This window comes from Paramisgurnus dabryanus, chromosome 14 (assembly GCF_030506205.2).
Source record: "Paramisgurnus dabryanus chromosome 14, PD_genome_1.1, whole genome shotgun sequence".
NCBI lineage: Eukaryota > Metazoa > Chordata > Actinopteri > Cypriniformes > Cobitidae > Paramisgurnus > Paramisgurnus dabryanus.
Window position 1 is genome coordinate 19,437,649 of NC_133350.1, and position 19,500 is coordinate 19,457,148.

At 40.0% G+C, this 19,500-nt stretch overlaps 1 protein-coding gene across 1 annotated transcript in view; it reads left to right on the forward strand.

Moving 5' to 3' along the window:
• The first annotated feature begins 3,393 nt into the window (after positions 1 to 3,393).
• synpra (synaptoporin a) overlaps positions 3,394 to 19,500 on the forward strand; it is a 36,782-nt gene continuing 20,675 nt past the window's right edge. The window contains exons 1-2 of the mRNA XM_065241459.2: positions 3,394 to 3,524; positions 3,638 to 3,703. Of these exons, the coding sequence (XP_065097531.1) occupies positions 3,507 to 3,524; positions 3,638 to 3,703 (84 nt within the window). The 5' untranslated portion in view covers positions 3,394 to 3,506. The remainder of the gene's footprint in view (positions 3,525 to 3,637; positions 3,704 to 19,500) is intronic.

Sequence of the window (19,500 nt, forward strand, 5' to 3'; positions counted from 1 at the left end):
GCATGCATACTGAACCAGTTTTAGAGAGGATGTTTCAAGCTTATTTGACATGGCAACTGCTGGCATAACTGAAAGATGGAGATCCGGTCATTTTGTAATTGTTTTGAGAGCTGTGCGTTGTCTTTCACATTCTCAGTGCAGGTTAAATGACTGTCTCTTGGCCGCTGCTCTAATCCGTTGGCAAGCATGCAACAGTGTAAGGCAGAATGATGTTGATTGTTCCTCAGGTCGCTCCATCAGGCATGTGGATTCTTGAGGCTTGCGTTTGTGCCATTGTGAAAAGAAATAAAACTATATCAACTGGAGTTGATATAAATACATTTTCAGGGTCCCCCTTTTAGGAGCGTGATGGAAACAATCATCTTCTGTCCACCTCATGCTCAGGAAATTCATTAGCTGAGTTTGTGGGACCTTATTATACTAATATTCCAAAAATGTCTATTAAACAATATTGGGTTTTCCATTTAAATAGTTATTAAGTCCTTTGTGATATTGTAGAAATGCTTTTTGCTTTATTTTGTTGAATTGGTGATATGTGTTTCTGGTAATATGTTAAAAACTTCCCAGTGAATAAAACCCATTGCATATTAGTAGCAATAGGCTTTATGCCCAGCTGCACTATACTTCCTGAACTTCAGCCAGCTCCTTGTTTCCTGTCTGCCATTATTGGTCAAACTGATTAATCCAGGTGTGCCTGACCTCAGTAGTCACAAACAAACTGATTAATCCAGGTGTGCATGACCTCAGTAGTCACAACAACAATAATCAGACACACCTGGATTTATCAGTTTGTCCAATAATGGCAGACAGGAAACAAGGAGCTGGCTGAAGTTCAGGAAGTAGCGCAGCTGGGCATAAAGCCTATTAGTAGCAAATTTCACAAGCATCCTCAGTGATTTGTGTATAACAGATCTGCCAGGCAATCACTGGATTTAGCCAGCAGAATACTTGAAATATAATGGGAATAACAAACCATCTCTTTGTTGATCCCTGACTATAAGCTTGACATTTTGTTGTGTTTAAAATTACATCTTATTCATATTCACATTTATGTTAAAATTGTCACTTTGTAGGTGTATGCAAAAATTTGTTGTTTTGGGTGTCCTTTAAAATGCAAATGAGTTGATCTCTGCACTAAATGGCAATGTGCAGATTAAGGGGTGGTATTATCCCCTTCTGACATCACCGGGGGGGGGGCAAATTTCAATTATCTATTTTTTTACATGCTTGTAGAGAATGGTTTACCAAAACTAATGAACTGGGTTGATCTTTATCACATTTTCTAGGTTGATAAAAAGGCACTGGGGACCCCATTATAGCACTTAAACATGGAAAAAGTTTGATTTTCATGGTATGTCCCTTTTAATCTAAAGCGAATTACAATGCATTAAACTGTTTAGTTTTTAATCCCTGATTAAACCCATGACCTTTTGCATTATACTAGATACTTCATATTCACACATTTTAATAAATGTGAAGTTGATCATAAATACATAAAACATAGCCAGATTTTGTAGTAAGACAGTAGCGGAATTAATAACGTCTGTTCACATCTCCAGGCATAGAAAAAAAGATTTGCGAGTGGCACGATGCCACCACACATTCAGATTTCATTCTGCTGAACCTGAGGCAGTATGGCAGTGTGATAAAGTGGTATTGCATAATGCAATCTACATTTCATTGTATCCCACAAGTGCTTTCTAGTAAATTAAAAGTTCACATCAACAGTATCCACAGCAACTACATTTCATTCAAAGTATACATTTGGTTTGTTTGTATGTTCCCTGGGAATACAGTTAATAAGCTTGGCATTGTCAGTGTCATGTTCTACCAGCCAACTGAGCTACAGGAGCACTGAAATCAACATCCATTAAATGCACAATTAGAGAGAATTGAAATACTGCTGGAGATTACTATCCATTATTATCCATACTGAGCAACCACATGTGAGAAATGAGGTTCAATTATGAGGGTTTTTTTTGGGTCCCAGTGCATGGTTTATGTGACAAGCTGCAACTGCCATCTAGTGTTAGCATATACTGAAACTGACTGTGAATTAGTTGTGCAATCTAAACTGCATCTATAGAAAGTAAAACATTTTTAAATATTTTAAATGTTTTGAATAGATATCTTAGCTATCATTTTTTGCTAAAGCTAACACAAAATGTCATACACACTGTATATACAAGATTTTATATTCTTTAAAATTTCTCTGTTTGTCCAGAGAACACACACACACACACACACACCTCTGCTATGGTGGTCAGTTTATATAAAATATTTTAAACTACAAATGCAGCATAAGCCTAAAGTTTTTGAAATATGTGTTACATATTTATGCATATTTCACTTTATTACCTCAATTCTTTCGCCACCCTGACCCTACTGAAAAATCCAGCTAGGACGAGAAGCTGGTGAGTTGGTCTTAGCTGGTGTAGCAAGTTGGTCTAGCTATGTTTTGGTCACTTTTTAAGGTGGTCAAGCTGGAATAAGCTGGTTAGGCTCAAAGACCAACTGACCCACCAGCTTCTCCAGATTTTCCAGGCTGGGAGATCCAGCTTAAACCAGCAAAGAAATCTGTAAAAAACAGTAAAATTTTACAAAAAACGTAAAATAACAGGCACAATAAATTACAGAAAATTTACGTAATACAAAATACAGTTTCTGTAATTTTACATTGACACTGTAAAAAACAGTTAAAAAACAGTTAAATTACGGCAGCTGGGGTGCCGGAAAAATAGCGTAAATTAACGGGCACAATAAATTACAGAAATTATCTGTAAACACAAATACAGTTTTTTTTCTGTAATTTTACATTATACCATGCTGGTCTTAGCTGTTTTTTCAGTGGGGCAGTGGTTGCATTGAAGAATATGCTTATGTAAAAGCTGAGTCAGAATCTGTTTTGTTTCCACAGGTTTACTGTAGCTCTAGCAAAATGTCACTGGACAAATAAACGCATGGTGAGCTGAAAAACACTAGGTAAACATTATGCATAATGCGTAAACATAATGGCTTTGTTGGTTTGTCAACATGAACAGCTTACATACTGAATTTTAAAGTAATGCGTTTTTTTATCTTCACAGCTTTAGGCTACTGTAAAATAAAAGTGAAGTATTCAGTCATTGTTTGTCAGTCAGCAAACTATATGGATCTTTCTAATGTCAAAAGCAAAAGGAAAATTATAGTCCAAATAAACTTTGATAACAATGTCTTTCAACAACAACAAAAAAATATTGCCAGATGTTTTTTTTTTTCAAACCCCATCCCTGTCTGTCTCAATAAAGCTCCAAGCGTCTCATAATTCCGAACATCCTCGGTTCCTTCCGTATGAACGAGCGATTCATGCCGAAGGCTACGGCTGTGTCGATTCATTACGAAGACACTCGGGTCTTTCCGTACAGATGTGCGATCGCAGACGATTCCCGCGCCAGCAGCAGCAAATCACTCATTTAGCGTTGTTTTGGTCTTGACCTATCCTAGTTACCATCGCATTCCCCTCAAAAATGGAAAACGCTAACCAGGTAGGAAATAGTGGCAATGATTTGTCCAATTTCCAGCGTCTAACGTAATTGATGAGAATGTTAAAATGCACAGAACTTAAATTGAATAGCGTTATTCGTGTTTGTTGTTTTAGATTGTGTCACTCGGGACCTTTCAAGTGCTTAAATTACCGCTGGGATTTATCCGTGTTTTGGAATGGGTAAGTTTATCCTCTCAGCTTTCTCTGACTCTCTTTTCTTTACTTTTCCTAATTGCCTCAATAGACTTGGTCCAGTTATGTGTGGAGAAGACTGTGGTCTTCGTAATCTCTCGTGCGTTTTGAATAAATATGTGACAGTGCGATATTTAGAAAAGGACACTTAATGTGCGCATTTATATATAAAAGCACGTTGAGTGAATAGCTTGCAAATTTAAGATTTGTTTGTTATTCATATTAATTACTTGTGTCATATTGGATGTGTTGATTTTATGATCAAGCACATATCTCATACAGTCTCCCAGGAGCTCGTTTATATAATGCACCAGTAGTGACTTTCAGGGGTTTTGGTCTGACTGACATTATATGCTACTGTTATAAACACGTGTGTTAATTGTAAGATGAATAAATTTGACGTCTGGACTATGTAGTTTATTATTCGATACAGAACCCTTGTAGTACAGTATGATCATATTTATGCTTTTAGCAGATAATATTTATGCCTCTACTTCATGTTGGTGTAAAAGACTAAGATTTGGAATAGAGCTATTCTGCTGTTTAAAATGGGATAAACATAAAATTGGTTGGATATTTGTTTCTTTCGCTTGTATGTAAGTAGCCTACTTCTCACATTGGTGCAGTATAAGCAATATAACGGACTATGCATGCTTGCATAACATGTGTCATGACTTTTTTGTAAATGTGGGTCATATACATATGTTCAACATTTTGGTTGTTATACTTGCAAGTATCAATATTAGTATCATCAATATATGTACAGTACCCCAGAATCTCCAATGATCAAATCAAATCTATGCCCATGCTGTGAAATGGAAAGAATACAGTATAATGCCTAAAATGTAACATCATAACAATAGTAACCAGAAATTACTACCATTACACTAATTATAGCCTTTAGTATCAAAGGGCCAGCTGTCTTTTCCAGTGGCTTGTTTGATGGGTTGTGGAGCGTCTGTTTGACTTACTTGATGTCACATTTTTAGCACTTTGACATAATCTTATTGATGAGTCTCAAGACAAATAGTATAATATCTTTGAAGAAAAGTCTTGTTTCTGTGTATGTGTGGCCATCTGTAAGTCTGATTTGTCAGCATGTGGCTTTACTACCCTATACCTTAAAGATTCAATCAAGAATCATCTCTGTTTTTCTTTCTACTACTAAACTACTACTAAATAAACATGCATTTATCAGGCACTTTAGAGGCATTGCATGGCACGATTCCTTAGAGAGCAAAGCTTTCAAGATTACATCTTTTGAAGATGCTGTCATAGGGAAATGTAAAGACATCTGTCTAGAGTTCTGTGGTCCTTTCTAGCACATACAATGGTAATGTTACTGCATTTTGGCTATGTACAGCCTGGCTTACTGATTAAACTGTAACCCGCTCCTTTGTTATAAATGTAAATAAAACAAAAAAGAAGTTTGCTAGTAAGAATTTATGAAATTACTTAAAAACAATATTTTTAAGCTTTTCCAGTAGATCTTATTATTATTTATTATTTTAGTAGTAGTAGTAGTATCAATTTAATCTTCGTCATGGGTACCCATTGCTTTAGCTTCCCAAAAGACATCTATCTCTTTATCGGTGTAAGAAGTAAATGCACAAGGTCAAAAGGTAAAGTGCTCTTCAAAACACCTTTTCCATTTTTTTGTATATAAGCAGGTAGAAAATTAATTGTTTTAAACAAAAACCTTAAATGGCTGTAAGCTATGCAAATGTGAGGCAGGCATAAGTGGCAGCGCCATTTTGGATAATTATTGCAATTGAATGCTGAGGGATTGGAGAACACATCTTCTCCTGAGGAAATTCATCTCTTCGCTCTCCATTTGAAGTGTCCTCTGCAAAAACGAAAAGCTTATCACCGGGGAAACATGCAGTCTTAATCACTTTTGGTCACACAGTGCCCTCTCTCTCTTTATCTCTCTCTTCCCCTGTAGTTTTTTCTCTGCTCTCTTTGATTCTTCTACAGCCCACCTCTTTTTTCTAGATGTTTGCTTTTTCTTTTTCTCTCTCTTCTTTTTTTTTCTCTGAAGAACCATTATTTGTGATAATTAACCAATTATTGGGCTCTTGACTAGATGACTCAGATCACCGAGATCAGTGGCATTTAAAAATGCAACATTTACATTTATATACATTACTGTTTAACCCTTGTGCATCCTTGAGGACATTTTTGTCCTTTTCAGTTTTGTTTTTTTGATAACTTTGCCTGCGTTAATGCTAACTGCATAAAATTTGCCACAGGTGTGCATTTTTATTGGAATTTTAATATTTCACCTTCATTTCCTTTAAAAAATCAATTTTCTACTAGGTACACAAAATACTTCCTCTCAGGACCTTTTGGACAAAAATGTCCCCATTGAAACCCATTAAAACTGCAATTTTTAATCCCGGTGCCATTCAACTATAAAATTATGCAATCTTTGTTAACAGGCTTTCATTCTGTTGGCAAGGCTTCAAAATTTAAATTTTTACTATTTTTTACCAGATGGTGCCATTTTTTTAGGTTTGGCATATAAAGCAAATTATCGCTTTATTGTTGTTTTCTGCTTATGCATATTATAGAGCCTATTAGATATATTACGAAGCTATAATTGTGTGGGTGTGTTGGTATGGATGTCAGAGTGGGGTTTGTATGTGTGTACTGAAAATTTTATGTGTATGTGTGTGTGTACCTGGTAATTATCACGTTGTGGTGACCAATTGTCCCCACAAAGATAGGAGTACCAGTATTTTTCTGACCTTGTGGGGACATTTTGAGGTCCCCATGAGAAAACAAGCTTATAAATCAAACAGAATGATGTTTCTTGAAAATGTGAAGTAGTAGAAGGGTTTCTGTGATGGTTGGGGTTAGAGAATGGGGTAGGTAAGGGGAATCGAATATACAGTTTGTATGGTATAAAATGCATTACGTCTATGAAATGTCCCCACAAAACATGGAAACCAGAATGTGCGTGTGTGTTTGCATGTGTGTGTGCGTGTGTGTGTGAGCGTGTGTGTGTGCGTGTGTGTGAGCGTGTGTGTGTGCATGTGTGAACAGTTTGAATGAAAAAAAATATATTGTACTGGATATCACAAGACTACAACCGCTGCAAAGGAGGTGTCGTTTTTGTTCACAAAGTATTCAATTCAATTCAATTCAATTCAATTCAATTCAATTTTATTTATATAGCGCTTTTCATAAAAGTCAATTGTTTCAAAGCAGCTTTACATAAATAGAAGCAGTGAAAAGCACAGAAAACGACAGATAGCACAACAAAATACATGAAAGCATGAGCAGTTAAATTTGCTGCGGCTATGACTCAATATTATAATTGCACGTATTACTAAAGCAACGTATAGAAGAGGAAGCTAGGTAAAGCCCAAAAAGGCTGCCTCCCCGGGGTGAAAAACCCCCTAGGAGAAAAAAAACCCCCGTGCTTTTATCCGAGGAAAAATAAGTCCTAGGAGGGAAAAACCCTTGGGAGAACGGAAATGGAGATTTAGCGGAGATTAAGCGGTTCTGCCGGTGATCGTTGGTCAGGTATCAGCTGAGCATAACGTTGAAGGACAGCCAGTAGATCAGAGGTGTGCCGACTTTCACATCTACCGGGACTGGGTCTGTTTGTCTCGTCCTCGGGTCGTGGACGAGACAGGGAGAGAAAAACAAAATCGTATTAGCGTAGCGGCCGTTCATATGTATTGAAGTGTCACACAGTGATGTGGTTTAACTCAGCTTAGTTCCAGACAGACTAAATATTGCGGCATAATTATGTTATCCACAGTTGAGGATTTAGCAAATTGGGGGCCCAATGCGAGGGTATATATGGTAAATAAGGGTCACCTTCCGATCTTTAAGAGAAAATGAAACCTGACGACCCGTTTGACTAATGCCTAAAGCCCCACTGTCGTCGTTAATACAGGTTGAACAACAGTGGCATTGTGTAAACAAACCAGCATTTGAAGGGTTTAAATTCTGAAAATTAATGAATGTTTGGTCATTGTGATTAGAGCTGTTGCTGGTTAAAAAAATGGCATCAGTGAAAGTGGAAAAAAATATTAATCTATAATATTTTTATGACACTTTTTTGACATGGACCTGAGAGGTAACTTTTTTGTTTAATCTGATACTGCATAAAAAAATATGAATGCATAAAAATTAATGTTGTTGTTAATCATTGACATATCCAAGGCTGTAATACTCAAAGAAAAAAAAATCTGCTTAGCATTTAGTAAATTGAAAATAATAAAAAAAATTCTTTTTTTTCATAAAAAACAGCAATGGCATTGTGTAAACAAACCAGCATTTAAAGGGTTAAAATTCTGAAAATTAATGAATGTTTGGTCATTGTGATTAGAGCTGATGCTGGTTAAAAAAATGGCATCAGTGAAAGTGGAAAAAAATATAAATCTATAATATTTTTATGACACTTTTTGGACATGGACATTTTTGTCCCCTGTGAACCTATGTGTAACTTTTTTAAATTGATGCACAAGGGTTAAAAGTCCTAGGCCACCACCACCAGCTTTGTTGTTTTAGCATTTTTAAGGCTCACACTCAATAATAGCGAAAGACAATTCAAATCAGTTTAACCCCAACCATAACATACACGCTAAATGTACACATATTACACATTATAAATACTCAATGCACATTACAGCTTCAACACGTTTTGACATCATCCCGACATTGTGTTTTGTCATCAACCTGACGTTGAGATATGATGTCAAACCACAGCTGTGAATTGACGTCAGTCCGATGTTGTTTTTTTGACATCAGTCCGACTTTGTGTTTTTACGCCAGTTAGATGTTGTGTTTTGACGTCAGATCGACGTTGTGTTTTGACGTCACTTCGACGTTGTGTTTTGATGTCAGTCCGACGTTGTGTTTTAACGTCAACCAGACGTTGTGTTTTGACACCAGTCCAACACTGGGTTTTCAATTTTTGTTGTCAAGTCGACATTGGCTTTTGACGTCAGGCCAACATTGTGTTTTGATGTCTGTCCGACGTTGGGTTTTGACGTCAGTCCGATGTTGTATTTTAACGTCAGTCCGACGTTGTGTTTTGACGTCAGTCCGACGTTGTGTTTTGACGTCAGTCTGAAATTGTGTTTTGACATTAGTCCAATACTGGGTTTTCACTTTTTGTTGTCAAGTCGACATTGGCTTTTGATGTCAGGCCCTAGTTGTGATTTGATGTCTGTCCGACGTTGGGTTTTGACATCCGTCCAATGTTGGGTTTTGACGTCAGTCCGATGTTGTGTTTTGACATCCGTCCAATGTTGGGTTTTGACGTCAGTCCGATGTTGTGTTTTGACATCATCCCTTGAAACAAAGACATTTCTGGTCATCCACATCAACCTGATCTCACAAATTTCCGTGGCATAGTCACGGAATTTTTTGCTAATTTTTCCGTGGCATTCTCACGGATTGGTTACTCAACTGTTTTGTCCTATTTTCTTACCATTGTCGCTTCGGTTTAGGGTTAGATTTACATAAAATGACATCCCTACTCAAACCCAACTCTAACCCCAACGCCAGGCGACAATTGATTTAAAGGAGTAGTCCACTTTAAAGATGGGGCCCATTGACTTACCATAGTATTTTTTATTCCTACTATGAAAAGTCAATGGACCCCATTTTTAAAGTGGACTACTCCTTTAAGTTTAGAAAATATAAAAGAATACATCAAAAAAATAGTATAAACCAATACTTAAAGTGACATACTAACGCAAACACCAAATCTAACCCTAAACCAGTAACCAATCCGTGAGAATGCCACGGAAAAATTAGCAAAAAATTCTGTGACTATCCCACGGAACTTCGTGAGATCATGTTGTCCACATTCTTTACGCGCTGAAATACAAAGATTTAATATTCGAATAAGATCAGAGTAATCCAAAATCATTTTAATGCATGAATAAATGCTGAAATGTAAATGAACTAAGATTAATAAATGCTGTAGAAGTATTGTTCATTGTTAGTACATGACATGTTAGCTAATGCTCATTGTAAAGTGTTACTAAACTTTTTATGTGTGTGTGTGTGTGTGTGTGTGTGTGTGTGTGTGTGTGTGTGTGTGTGTGTGTGTGTGTGTGTGTGTGTGTGTGTGTGTGTGTGTGTGTGTGTGTGTGTGTGTGTGTGTGTGTGTGTGTGTGTGTGTGTGTGTGTGTGTGTTTCTGGCATTTGACCCTTAGTAGTTTCAGGAACCTAATATTATTTACAAGAAACTTTGAGCAAGATACATGCATTTCAATTTACCTCTTTACTTATTTCTCACTAAGCTTGTTAAACTTATTTCGAATTCAGTAAATTGAACTAAAGAATGGTTGTCACACATGTTAAAGATGGCCAATTGGGAATACATATTTACAGATTTGCAGAGAAAATGTTTGTTGACTACAAAGAGATGTCTGTCAATTCACAAAGGAAAGGCTGACTGACTGAAGGTAGATGTGCTTTGGCTGTCTGTGCGCAGATGTGCAGAAATTCATCTGGGAGAGGTTGGCTGTCTCTCCATATTTTTCACTTTCCCATGCCTGTGCACACGGTTTCATGACCCATCTTTTTGTTACATGAATAAGTGACAACATGGTCAAGACTGGAAAGCTAAATTAAATCACATCACATTTGCACCACTGTCTTTTGACTGTATTAAGGTAAAAGAAAGAAATAATGGAAAACTGTAGAATACAAGTACATATACATATATTAATGCATGGATGTTTTATAGCACTAGAATCTGTTGCATGTCATTTTTGTGTCAATTCTAACATTTTTGCGTGTGTCTCAATTGTTGAATTACCTGCTCTTTAATTTTTTTTAGGCAGTTTTAAATTAGACTAACAAATGCATACAGCACCAGTGTTACTACATAAGGCCCAACCTACATATAAACACACACAAGTACACATGCTCAAATATACAGTCGAAGCGCATCCCGATCGGGTGGCCGAGTCTGACTAACCGCTGTGACAGTTACCTTAGGGCAGGGGGTGGGGCTTTGTAAAGTCATGTGACTAAGTAGCCATGGAAACTCCATAGGGAGACAGCAACTGAAGAAAAGAAGGGGGGACAGTGTTTTAAAAATAAAATGAGATTTTATGCCTACTTATGATCAGTGAAGCATGCAAAGAGTGCCTCAATGCACACTGGTTGTTACAGGCCTGAGCACACTGTACAGGAAGATAATGAGCTTCAGGACCATCCAACTGTGGCATACTATGTTGCCTTCATTTTACATAGATTTACCCATAAAACAGTAGTTTACAAGAGCAACTGGGAGCGGTTAAACAAATGGACTAGCAGAATATTCATGGAAGCCAAAATTAGTGGTTATGGAGGAAAAGTTAACTAGTTTTTATGTTTAAAACAAACTTATTTAGAACCCCCAAACATATTCTCCTATCATCAGTTAAAGTCACTGTTGTTACCCCAGACTGAAATCTCATGGAGATGGCATCGTGCAAGTTACTGATAGTTCAGTGCAAGAACATGAGATATTTTTATACTCCCCACATACTGGGAGTCATTTAAATGAAGCGTTGCATGAATTAAGTGGATAAGGGAGGGAAAGGTTGAGGGTGCAAAACATTTAATAGATAGTTCTGCATGTATATTTGCATTTGACAGTTTAGTTCCAGACATACTCAGGAAGTCTTACACACTGACAGAGAGAGAATCTGAAGTGTTCAATACAGACTGAAAGCATAGAGGTAAAGAGATGCAACTCTTAAGGGTCCTTAATAGCGATCTTGTATGTGACGCAGGTGCATTCTGATCTGCGTCATCTGACAAGATCACAAAACGCTTAGGTTACTCACGTAACCCCGGTTCCCTGAAATAACGGGAACGAAGCATTGCGTCAGTTAGCTGACGCTATGGGGGGAAACTCCTGTTTACTCCGTGACTGAAGCCTATTGGTTAACGTCTGTACAAAGTACAGACCAATGACGTTTGAACCCGCGCGCGGGAGGAACGCGTCCTTATATAAGCGCGGTTCAATCGTCAGGAGCTCATTATATTCGACTGAAGCGCGCAGCCGAATAACACTCGCTGCGTAGACGTTTGTAGCACGGCAAGAGACGCAATGCTTCGTTCCCGTTATTTCAGGGAACCGGGGTTACGTGAGTAACCTAAGCGTTCCCTTTCAATACGGTTCACTTCGCATTGCGTCAGTTAGCTGACGCTATGGGGGAACGTAATCCCATCACGCCGTGCATACACAACGTACTGAAGTGCCTTACCGGAGAGACACTGCGTGTGGCCCTATACCCGGCATATTCACAGCTTAAAAAGCAAATGTGTAAGCACCATATAATTGTTGACGCGCACACGGTGGGGTTTTAAACGCACCGGGGGCACATAACATAGCACAAGACGGCGAGGTACCGAGCGCGCCGCGGCTGTGCGAGATAAGTAAATTCAGAGTCACGTTGGTGAGCTCGCTGAGCGCACCGTGGTGTACACATAAAACGCATGAGCGTGCATGATTGAGCCGAGAGAACCTGCGCTCGTAGGGCAGGGACGTCTAAGCTGTACAATCTGACAACGTAGACGGCGAAGACCAGCCGGCCGCGTAGCAGATATCAAATATAGATATAGATACCCCTGTAGACCAAGTTCATGAAGAAGCCAAACTCGCAGAGAGTGGGCTCTATATAGGACATAGCTCATAGAGGGGCGTGAGCCAGTGCGATGGTTTCAACGATCCATCTAAATAACCACTGTTAGCAACAGACATACGTAGTGAGTGATCTGCGAAGCTCACGAACGGCCGATCTGACTATAATATGCGGCAGAACGGTTCGTAGCGTGGGATTATACAGATACCACAATAGTGTGAACCCAGGTGCACCCTCGAGCGCATCGGGATGCATATAGGTAGTATTATAGTGCACAGATCGGTGAGCTTTCCAAGCGCGCCGTAAATGTGTATTGACTATAAATTGCACGGGCACAGGTGAACACTTGAATACATCGTGAATGCATATAGATGAATCAGAGTGTTATAATGCACAGGCCGGCAAGATTCTCGAGCGCGCCGTCATGTGTTCTGATAATAAATTGTGCGCACACGGGTGAACTCTTCAGTGCACCGTGAATGCGTATAGATAAATCAGTGCACAGAACGCGCCGTGAATGTGTACAAATATGATTGATGAACGTAACGGTGGGCACCCAACGCACCGTGAACGTACACAGATGAACAACAATGTATGTGTCACAAATCATAACACAGCTGTGTATACAGGTGAGCTTTCCCAAGCGCATCTTATTGTATACCAAAATGTTATAGCGTGTACATGTGAGCTTCTCTAAGCGCACGGTGGACGCATATAATTAAAAACCATATCGTGCATACAGGTGAGCTAATGGGCGCACCTTTAATGCAACAAACCTCAGAAGTGCGAAGCAGGGATGTCGAAGCTGTAAACTGACAACGTGGACGGCGGGGACCAGCCGGCCGTGTCACAATTGTCAAATGAGAAACCTCTAAGACCATGCCCATGCTCTAAGACAAGTGAGCATAATTGTCACGGGAGGTGATAACGTCAACGATCCATAAATAGCCTGTATTGACAGGTGCTCTAGTGAGTGATCTGTGACGCAGATGAACAGCTGATCGTCTGATGTACGTCAGACGTATGTGTCATCCAGGACCTTGGACAGTTCCAGAGCGCTGTGCCTCGGGCACCGTCCGCATCTGAGAAATGACAGGCTTATGAATAAAGTGAATGGCCAGCCGTAAAAGCATGGTTCGCTGTTACCGCCGCCGTCCGCATCTGAGAGATGACAGGCTTGTGAATTAAATGAATGGTCGGTCTTAAAAGCGTGGTTCGCTGTTATCACGGCCACATAGATATAGGTAGGGGAGAGAGCCGCCGTGCCTCTGTAGTGAGGAGAAAAGTGTTCCACCCACGATTCGCGGGGGGTATTGACTTTCAAATGTCACTAGACAGAATGGATCAGACTTTGCATAAGGACGCCTCGTGAAAGGGGTCCTAGCAGCTTGTGTCAATGTGTCATAAGGCACGTAATGTAGGTCGTGTCCCACGGATGCCATCTCCCCACGCCCATCGTAATGGGTTAATATTGGTAGTTTTAGCATGAGATGCGTATCACTCTGATTGAACATAGCTTATAAAGCGATGCAATGAGTTTATAAAGGAGATGACTCGTCAGCTTGTTCAGGGGGCGAGATCTCAGTCTGGTTCGGTAAATAATGAAACCACCGTAGATTGCCCGACCGCATTATCACAATAACACGGTCGAGAGTGCTGCAGTGCTAAATCATCCTCTCAATGTACCGTATTCACAGTACAAGGTGATTTATATGAGACAAACGGCGTTCCACGCGCCGAAGGCTGATTGCCGTCGTAAAGCGTGTTCAACCCACAGCAAATGCTGGGCTAGCTCGTAATGACAGCACTCCATGCAGCAGTGTGTAACTTAAGCAAGCTTCCCGGCCGTCAGCTCGGGGCGGGACCTTTGCTTAGTCAAACTGAAGTGGACTTATGAACAATGCCACGATATTCAGCTTTCTGAGGCTCGTTAGAGGGGTACGTGCGCCCGTCTTAAACGAGATGCCGCGCGCGTCTGACTGTGCGCGCGCTTTAAGCTTTGAAACTTATTGTGGCGGGTAGCAAGCTCACTTGAGGTTGATATTACCCTTAATATCTCCGAGTATTGGAGCGGAGGTGTGAGCGTCTTCGGATCCGCTAATATAAATCAGCTATATGGCCGAAAAACGTCATAAACCGCTTGGCTGTAAAGGGTTTGAGTGGCCGTCCGGAGAGGGCGCGATTCAAACGCTTGGAGCCATGCAAAAGTCTGAGGCTGTCCTTCCTCTAGGAAGAGAGAATAACAGCCGTAAGACCGTGCTCGTTTGCGCCATCAGCATCGTAGCGGAGAAACTGAGGTGGGCTGCGAGCGAATTTGGCAGAAAGGTGTTAGAGACACCGTACAGTCGTGGGGTGTCAATACACAGTATATGGCCAAACCGGGGTTTTTTCGGCTAGCGTCGATAGAATTATGGACAGCGGGCCGTGTGTGCGTATTACTGATTGCTTGTCAGTAAGGCGATAAAGTGTTTAGAGACACCGTACAACCGTGGGTGTCAATACACAGTATAGTAAGCACGGAAATTACTCTTTTTAGAGGAATTAAATACCGTTCGCCACTATAGTGAGGTCGCATAGCCGATAGTATTACACAGTATGTTTGGATAAACAGCACACAGAAAACATTTCAGGGCAGTCCAGCCGAGGCGCGACATAACCCCTTTTTCCCAGACAGTTTCGTTCTCTGTTGATGCAGCTATGCTGCGGAGACCAGAGCTCAGCCGTTCAGGTGCACAAGCCTCAGTAGTGACGGTGACCGAACGGCTCACGGAGCAGGGTAGTATGTCTAGGTAGTTTAATGTCAGACTGAACCCATCGCAGAGAGGAAGTCTGCCGCGAGGCCCGCGGTTTTGCCGTTTATTAAAAGGGCAGAAAAACCGGGTATATATATATAAGAATGTACCAATATTCAGCGCACTGATATAGGACGGGACTGAATAAAGGGAGGTATTCGGGCCTCAGTATATTATAAACAAATTCGTTCTGCCTCTGATTCCGTCTTAACCAGAGAGAAATTACCAGGCAGACGAAAAATGAGCTATCTGAAGTGAGATCGGCTCAGGCCAGTAAAGCTCTATAATAAGTGTTTTAGCGCTCCAATAGAGGCGTGTCCGCCTTATCGAGCAGACGAATGAGATCGTGCCGCTCCAGGAGGGGAGGGGCATGAAGCTCTCTTAAAATGAGTGTTCTTGGTGCTCCAATAGCGGCGAATCGGCCTATCGAGCAGACGAATGAGATCGTGCCGCTCCAGGAGGGGAGGGGCATGAAGCTCTGTAATCGTTGAACACTGGACAGCTGCATTTAGAGGCAGCGAGCCGTAATACCGCGTGCTAGCTAAGCCGTTAAGAGACCTCACCACTGTGGGGAAAGGAGCGAGGGACTCCGCGAGCGTGGAGCACGAGTGGCTGTGCTATGACAGAGACAGGGGCAGACCGCCCGTGTTTGCTTGTCGTATGCATCTATCCAGGTCTACGGTTCCCCGCTTGTTCATCTCAACAAGAGAGGAACGGCAGAGGGGAGCAGCAACAGACAGAACAGCCATGCGTCGTGACGGTATCACCCGATGCACTCGGGGGATTAATATATGTGCCAGAGATCTCGCCACTGAATTTGAGAGGAGCGAAGGGACTCTGTAAGCATGAACGGTTGCGGTGTGACAGAACACAGGGGGGGTTAGTCCGTGTGTGCTTGTCTATGCATCCATCTAGTCTCATGGCTCGCCGTGTGTTCATCCCGGCGAGAGAGGAACAGCAGGGGGAGCACGAAACATGGATAAGACAACCAAAGCATAAGCGCGGTCCCGGCGTGGGAGGTGCCAGACCGGTAACGCGCTCGGAGGAAATTCATAGCAGAGAGGCTCACCGAGCCGCTGTGCTGGACGCTATTACAACAGCGCCTGCTCTTTTAGCTTATAGCTTTATATTAAAAATATTGATCTTACCGGGCGGCCGCAGGGGAGACCTCTCAGGTGTGTGTCCGCTGCACAGGGCTCGAACCACGGCAAGCGAAGGCTATCTTCGGTTCTCGGCCGGAAAGCGGCAGGGGAAGACGCTAGACCTGGACTCTGCTATCTTCGGTTCTCAGCCGGAAAACGGCAGGGGAAGACGCTAGGCCTGGACTCCGCTGCAGGGCTTTTGTCAACGGCGAGGTAAGGCTTCTTCTTTTTCTTCGGAGCAGCGAGAGGTTCGCGCTGAAGGAGAAAATAATGAGCTCCTGACGATTGAACCGCGCTTATATAAGGACGCGTTCCTCCCGCGCGCGGGTTCAAACGTCATTGGTCTGTACTTTGTACAGACGTTAACCAATAGGCTTCAGTCACGGAGTAAACAGGAGTTTCCCCCCATAGCGTCAGCTAACTGACGCAATGCGAAGTGAACCGTATTGAAAGGGAACCAAAAAGAACATATAAAGAGCAGATGCAAAGTGTGGATGACATGTTTTTTTTGTAAATCAGCATTCATTTTGGTATAACTTTACTTGAAGGGGTGTTTACGGCACCTTCATAATCCTGACATGACACATGTCATGAACATAAAGAGATTTTATGACAACTGCCATTGAGTGTCATTCGTTCAATTACGTCACTTTTAATGCAAAGATGATATTGTTTAAGATGACTTGTTAAGACAACTTGACATAAACCAATACATTATAACTTGTCATGACAACTTGACATTACCAAGAACACATGACTTAACATAAATCTTTTAGGCATCATAATTGAGCCGCTGCCACTGAAAATGAAAAAATTGTATACCTAATTGAGCCGCTGCCTCTGAAAATGAAAAAATGAAAAAATTGTATGCCTAAACTAGATCGTGAAACACCGATAAGCATCTGATTCGGCGAACTCAAGGATCTAGAGTATGGATGTAGTCAATAAGTGTTAATACTAATTGTTAATAAACAGACACCTTCAAATATTATATTTAACCTTATGTATGTGCACAATACATAAAAAATGACAACTAACAAAACTTGTTCTTCCTCACACAGAGGGTTCAAAATATAACAAAAATATAATTATTTAATTTAATTAACAATAAATTAACGAAATGGACAAAACTAATTTCTGCAGTGATATGGACTTAAAACACTGCATGACTTTAATTTAAGGTTAAACATTCTCCAAATGCAATAAAATATAATTTTATCAATTTTAATTAGTAGCCTATTATTATTATTATTATTATTATTATTATTATTGGATGATTGATTTTATTTCTTTACAGTTTTTTACAATCACTTTGCTACTATTTTCAGAACCTTGATGTCATTTTTCACAACTCTAGATACAAAACTCAAAACGGTAATCACTCAGGCTGTCTAGTGTTCAAAACATTGCATTGTGCATTCACATCTTTAAAGACATCTTGCACTTGCACAATCATTGTTTCAAAACACAAATTTACTGTGAAATACCATGGAAACATAACTATAGATCACCCACACACAAGCAACTGATAGTTTCACTAAGTCATTGTTTGTACAATCATTAAGTATTGTAGAACAAAATTGGTGATACAGATTTCATTATGGTACATGTAGAGCAAATACATATCTGTAAAAGTTCTGCAGTAGTAGAGAGAATACGACAGACACATTGGAATCATTGAACAAAGTTTGTAATGTATTGATGAAAACACTACAGTACAATCACAACATAGGTCACATCATTTCACAATCTGCACTCAATCATCAGTAACAAGTTGGCAGAATTGGACAAGCAATTACAAGGGCCTGCATCTATACAGTACAGTGATAATTGGTTCATGCTCCATGCTTATTGGTTACAATGAACCTCATTATCTTGAAACTTTCATGATTTTCAGTAAACATGGAAGATTCTTTGTCTGTTTCCATACAACTATTACGAATAATGCAACAGTTACTTATCATTTTGGGCAGTTGTATTGATTGATAGTTAGATCATTGTAAGAAAATGAATAGACACTTATTTGAAATGTGATGTGTGAATAGCCTTTTGAAACAGTAGTACTTTGATGTTAAGTTGTGTCATATTGAACATGTGATTTTGGTTGAATGAACAAATGATCCAAGTTTTATGTGTATTGTATCCAAGCAATTGAGAAAAGAGTTAAGAGTTTTGAAAAATGTGCATTTTGATCTTTGGTTGTGAGTTTTGTGTCTAGAGTTGTGAAAAATGACATCAAGGTTCTGAAAATAGTAGCAAAGTGATTGTAAAAAACTGTAACACATGGAGGAAACAGAAAAAAAAACATTATGAACCGAAGAATATTCATGATATTGTTATAAAACTATTTTAAGGAGTATTAAAGGAATAGTCTACTCATTTTCAATATTAAACTATGTTATTACCTTAACTAAGAAGAGTTGAATCATCCCTCTATCATCTGTGTGCGTGCACGTAAGCGCTGGAGCGCGCTGCAACACTTCGATAGCATTTAGCTTAGCCCCATTCATTCAATGGTACCACTCCGAGATAAAGTTAGAAGTGATCAAACACATCAACGTTTTTCCTATTTAAGACGAGTAGTTATACGAGCAAGTTTGGTGGTACAAAATAAAACGTAGCGCTTTTCTAAGCGGATTTAAAAGAGGAACTATATTGTATGGCGTAATAGCACTTATGGGAGTACTTCGACTCGGCGCAGAAACACCCTCCCTCTCCCATTATGAGAGGGAGAAGGGGAGCGGACTTTTCAGGCGAGGCGAAGTACTCCCAAAAGTCTTCTTTTAAATCCGCTTAGAAAAGCGTTACGTTTTATTTTGTACCACCAAACTTGCTCGTATAACTACTCGTCTTAAATAGGAAAAACGTTGATGTGTTTGGTCACTTCTAACTTTATCTCGGAGTGGTACCATTGAATGAATGGGGCTAAGCTAAATGCTATCGAAGTGTCGCAACGCGCTCCAGCGCTTACGTGCATGCACACAGATGATAGAGGGATGTATCAACAATTCTTAGTTAAGGTAATAACATAGTTTAATATTGAAAATGAGTTGACTACTCCTTTAACACTAAATGATAAATTATTTTGTACCACTGTAGTTGAGGTCAAGAAAAATATTAATGAAGCTGTTATAAAACTATTTGACAGATTATTAACACTTAATGCCATTTTAATGACAAATTATATTTGTACCATTGTAGCTGAGGTCAAGAAAAATATTTGTGAAGCTGTTATAAAA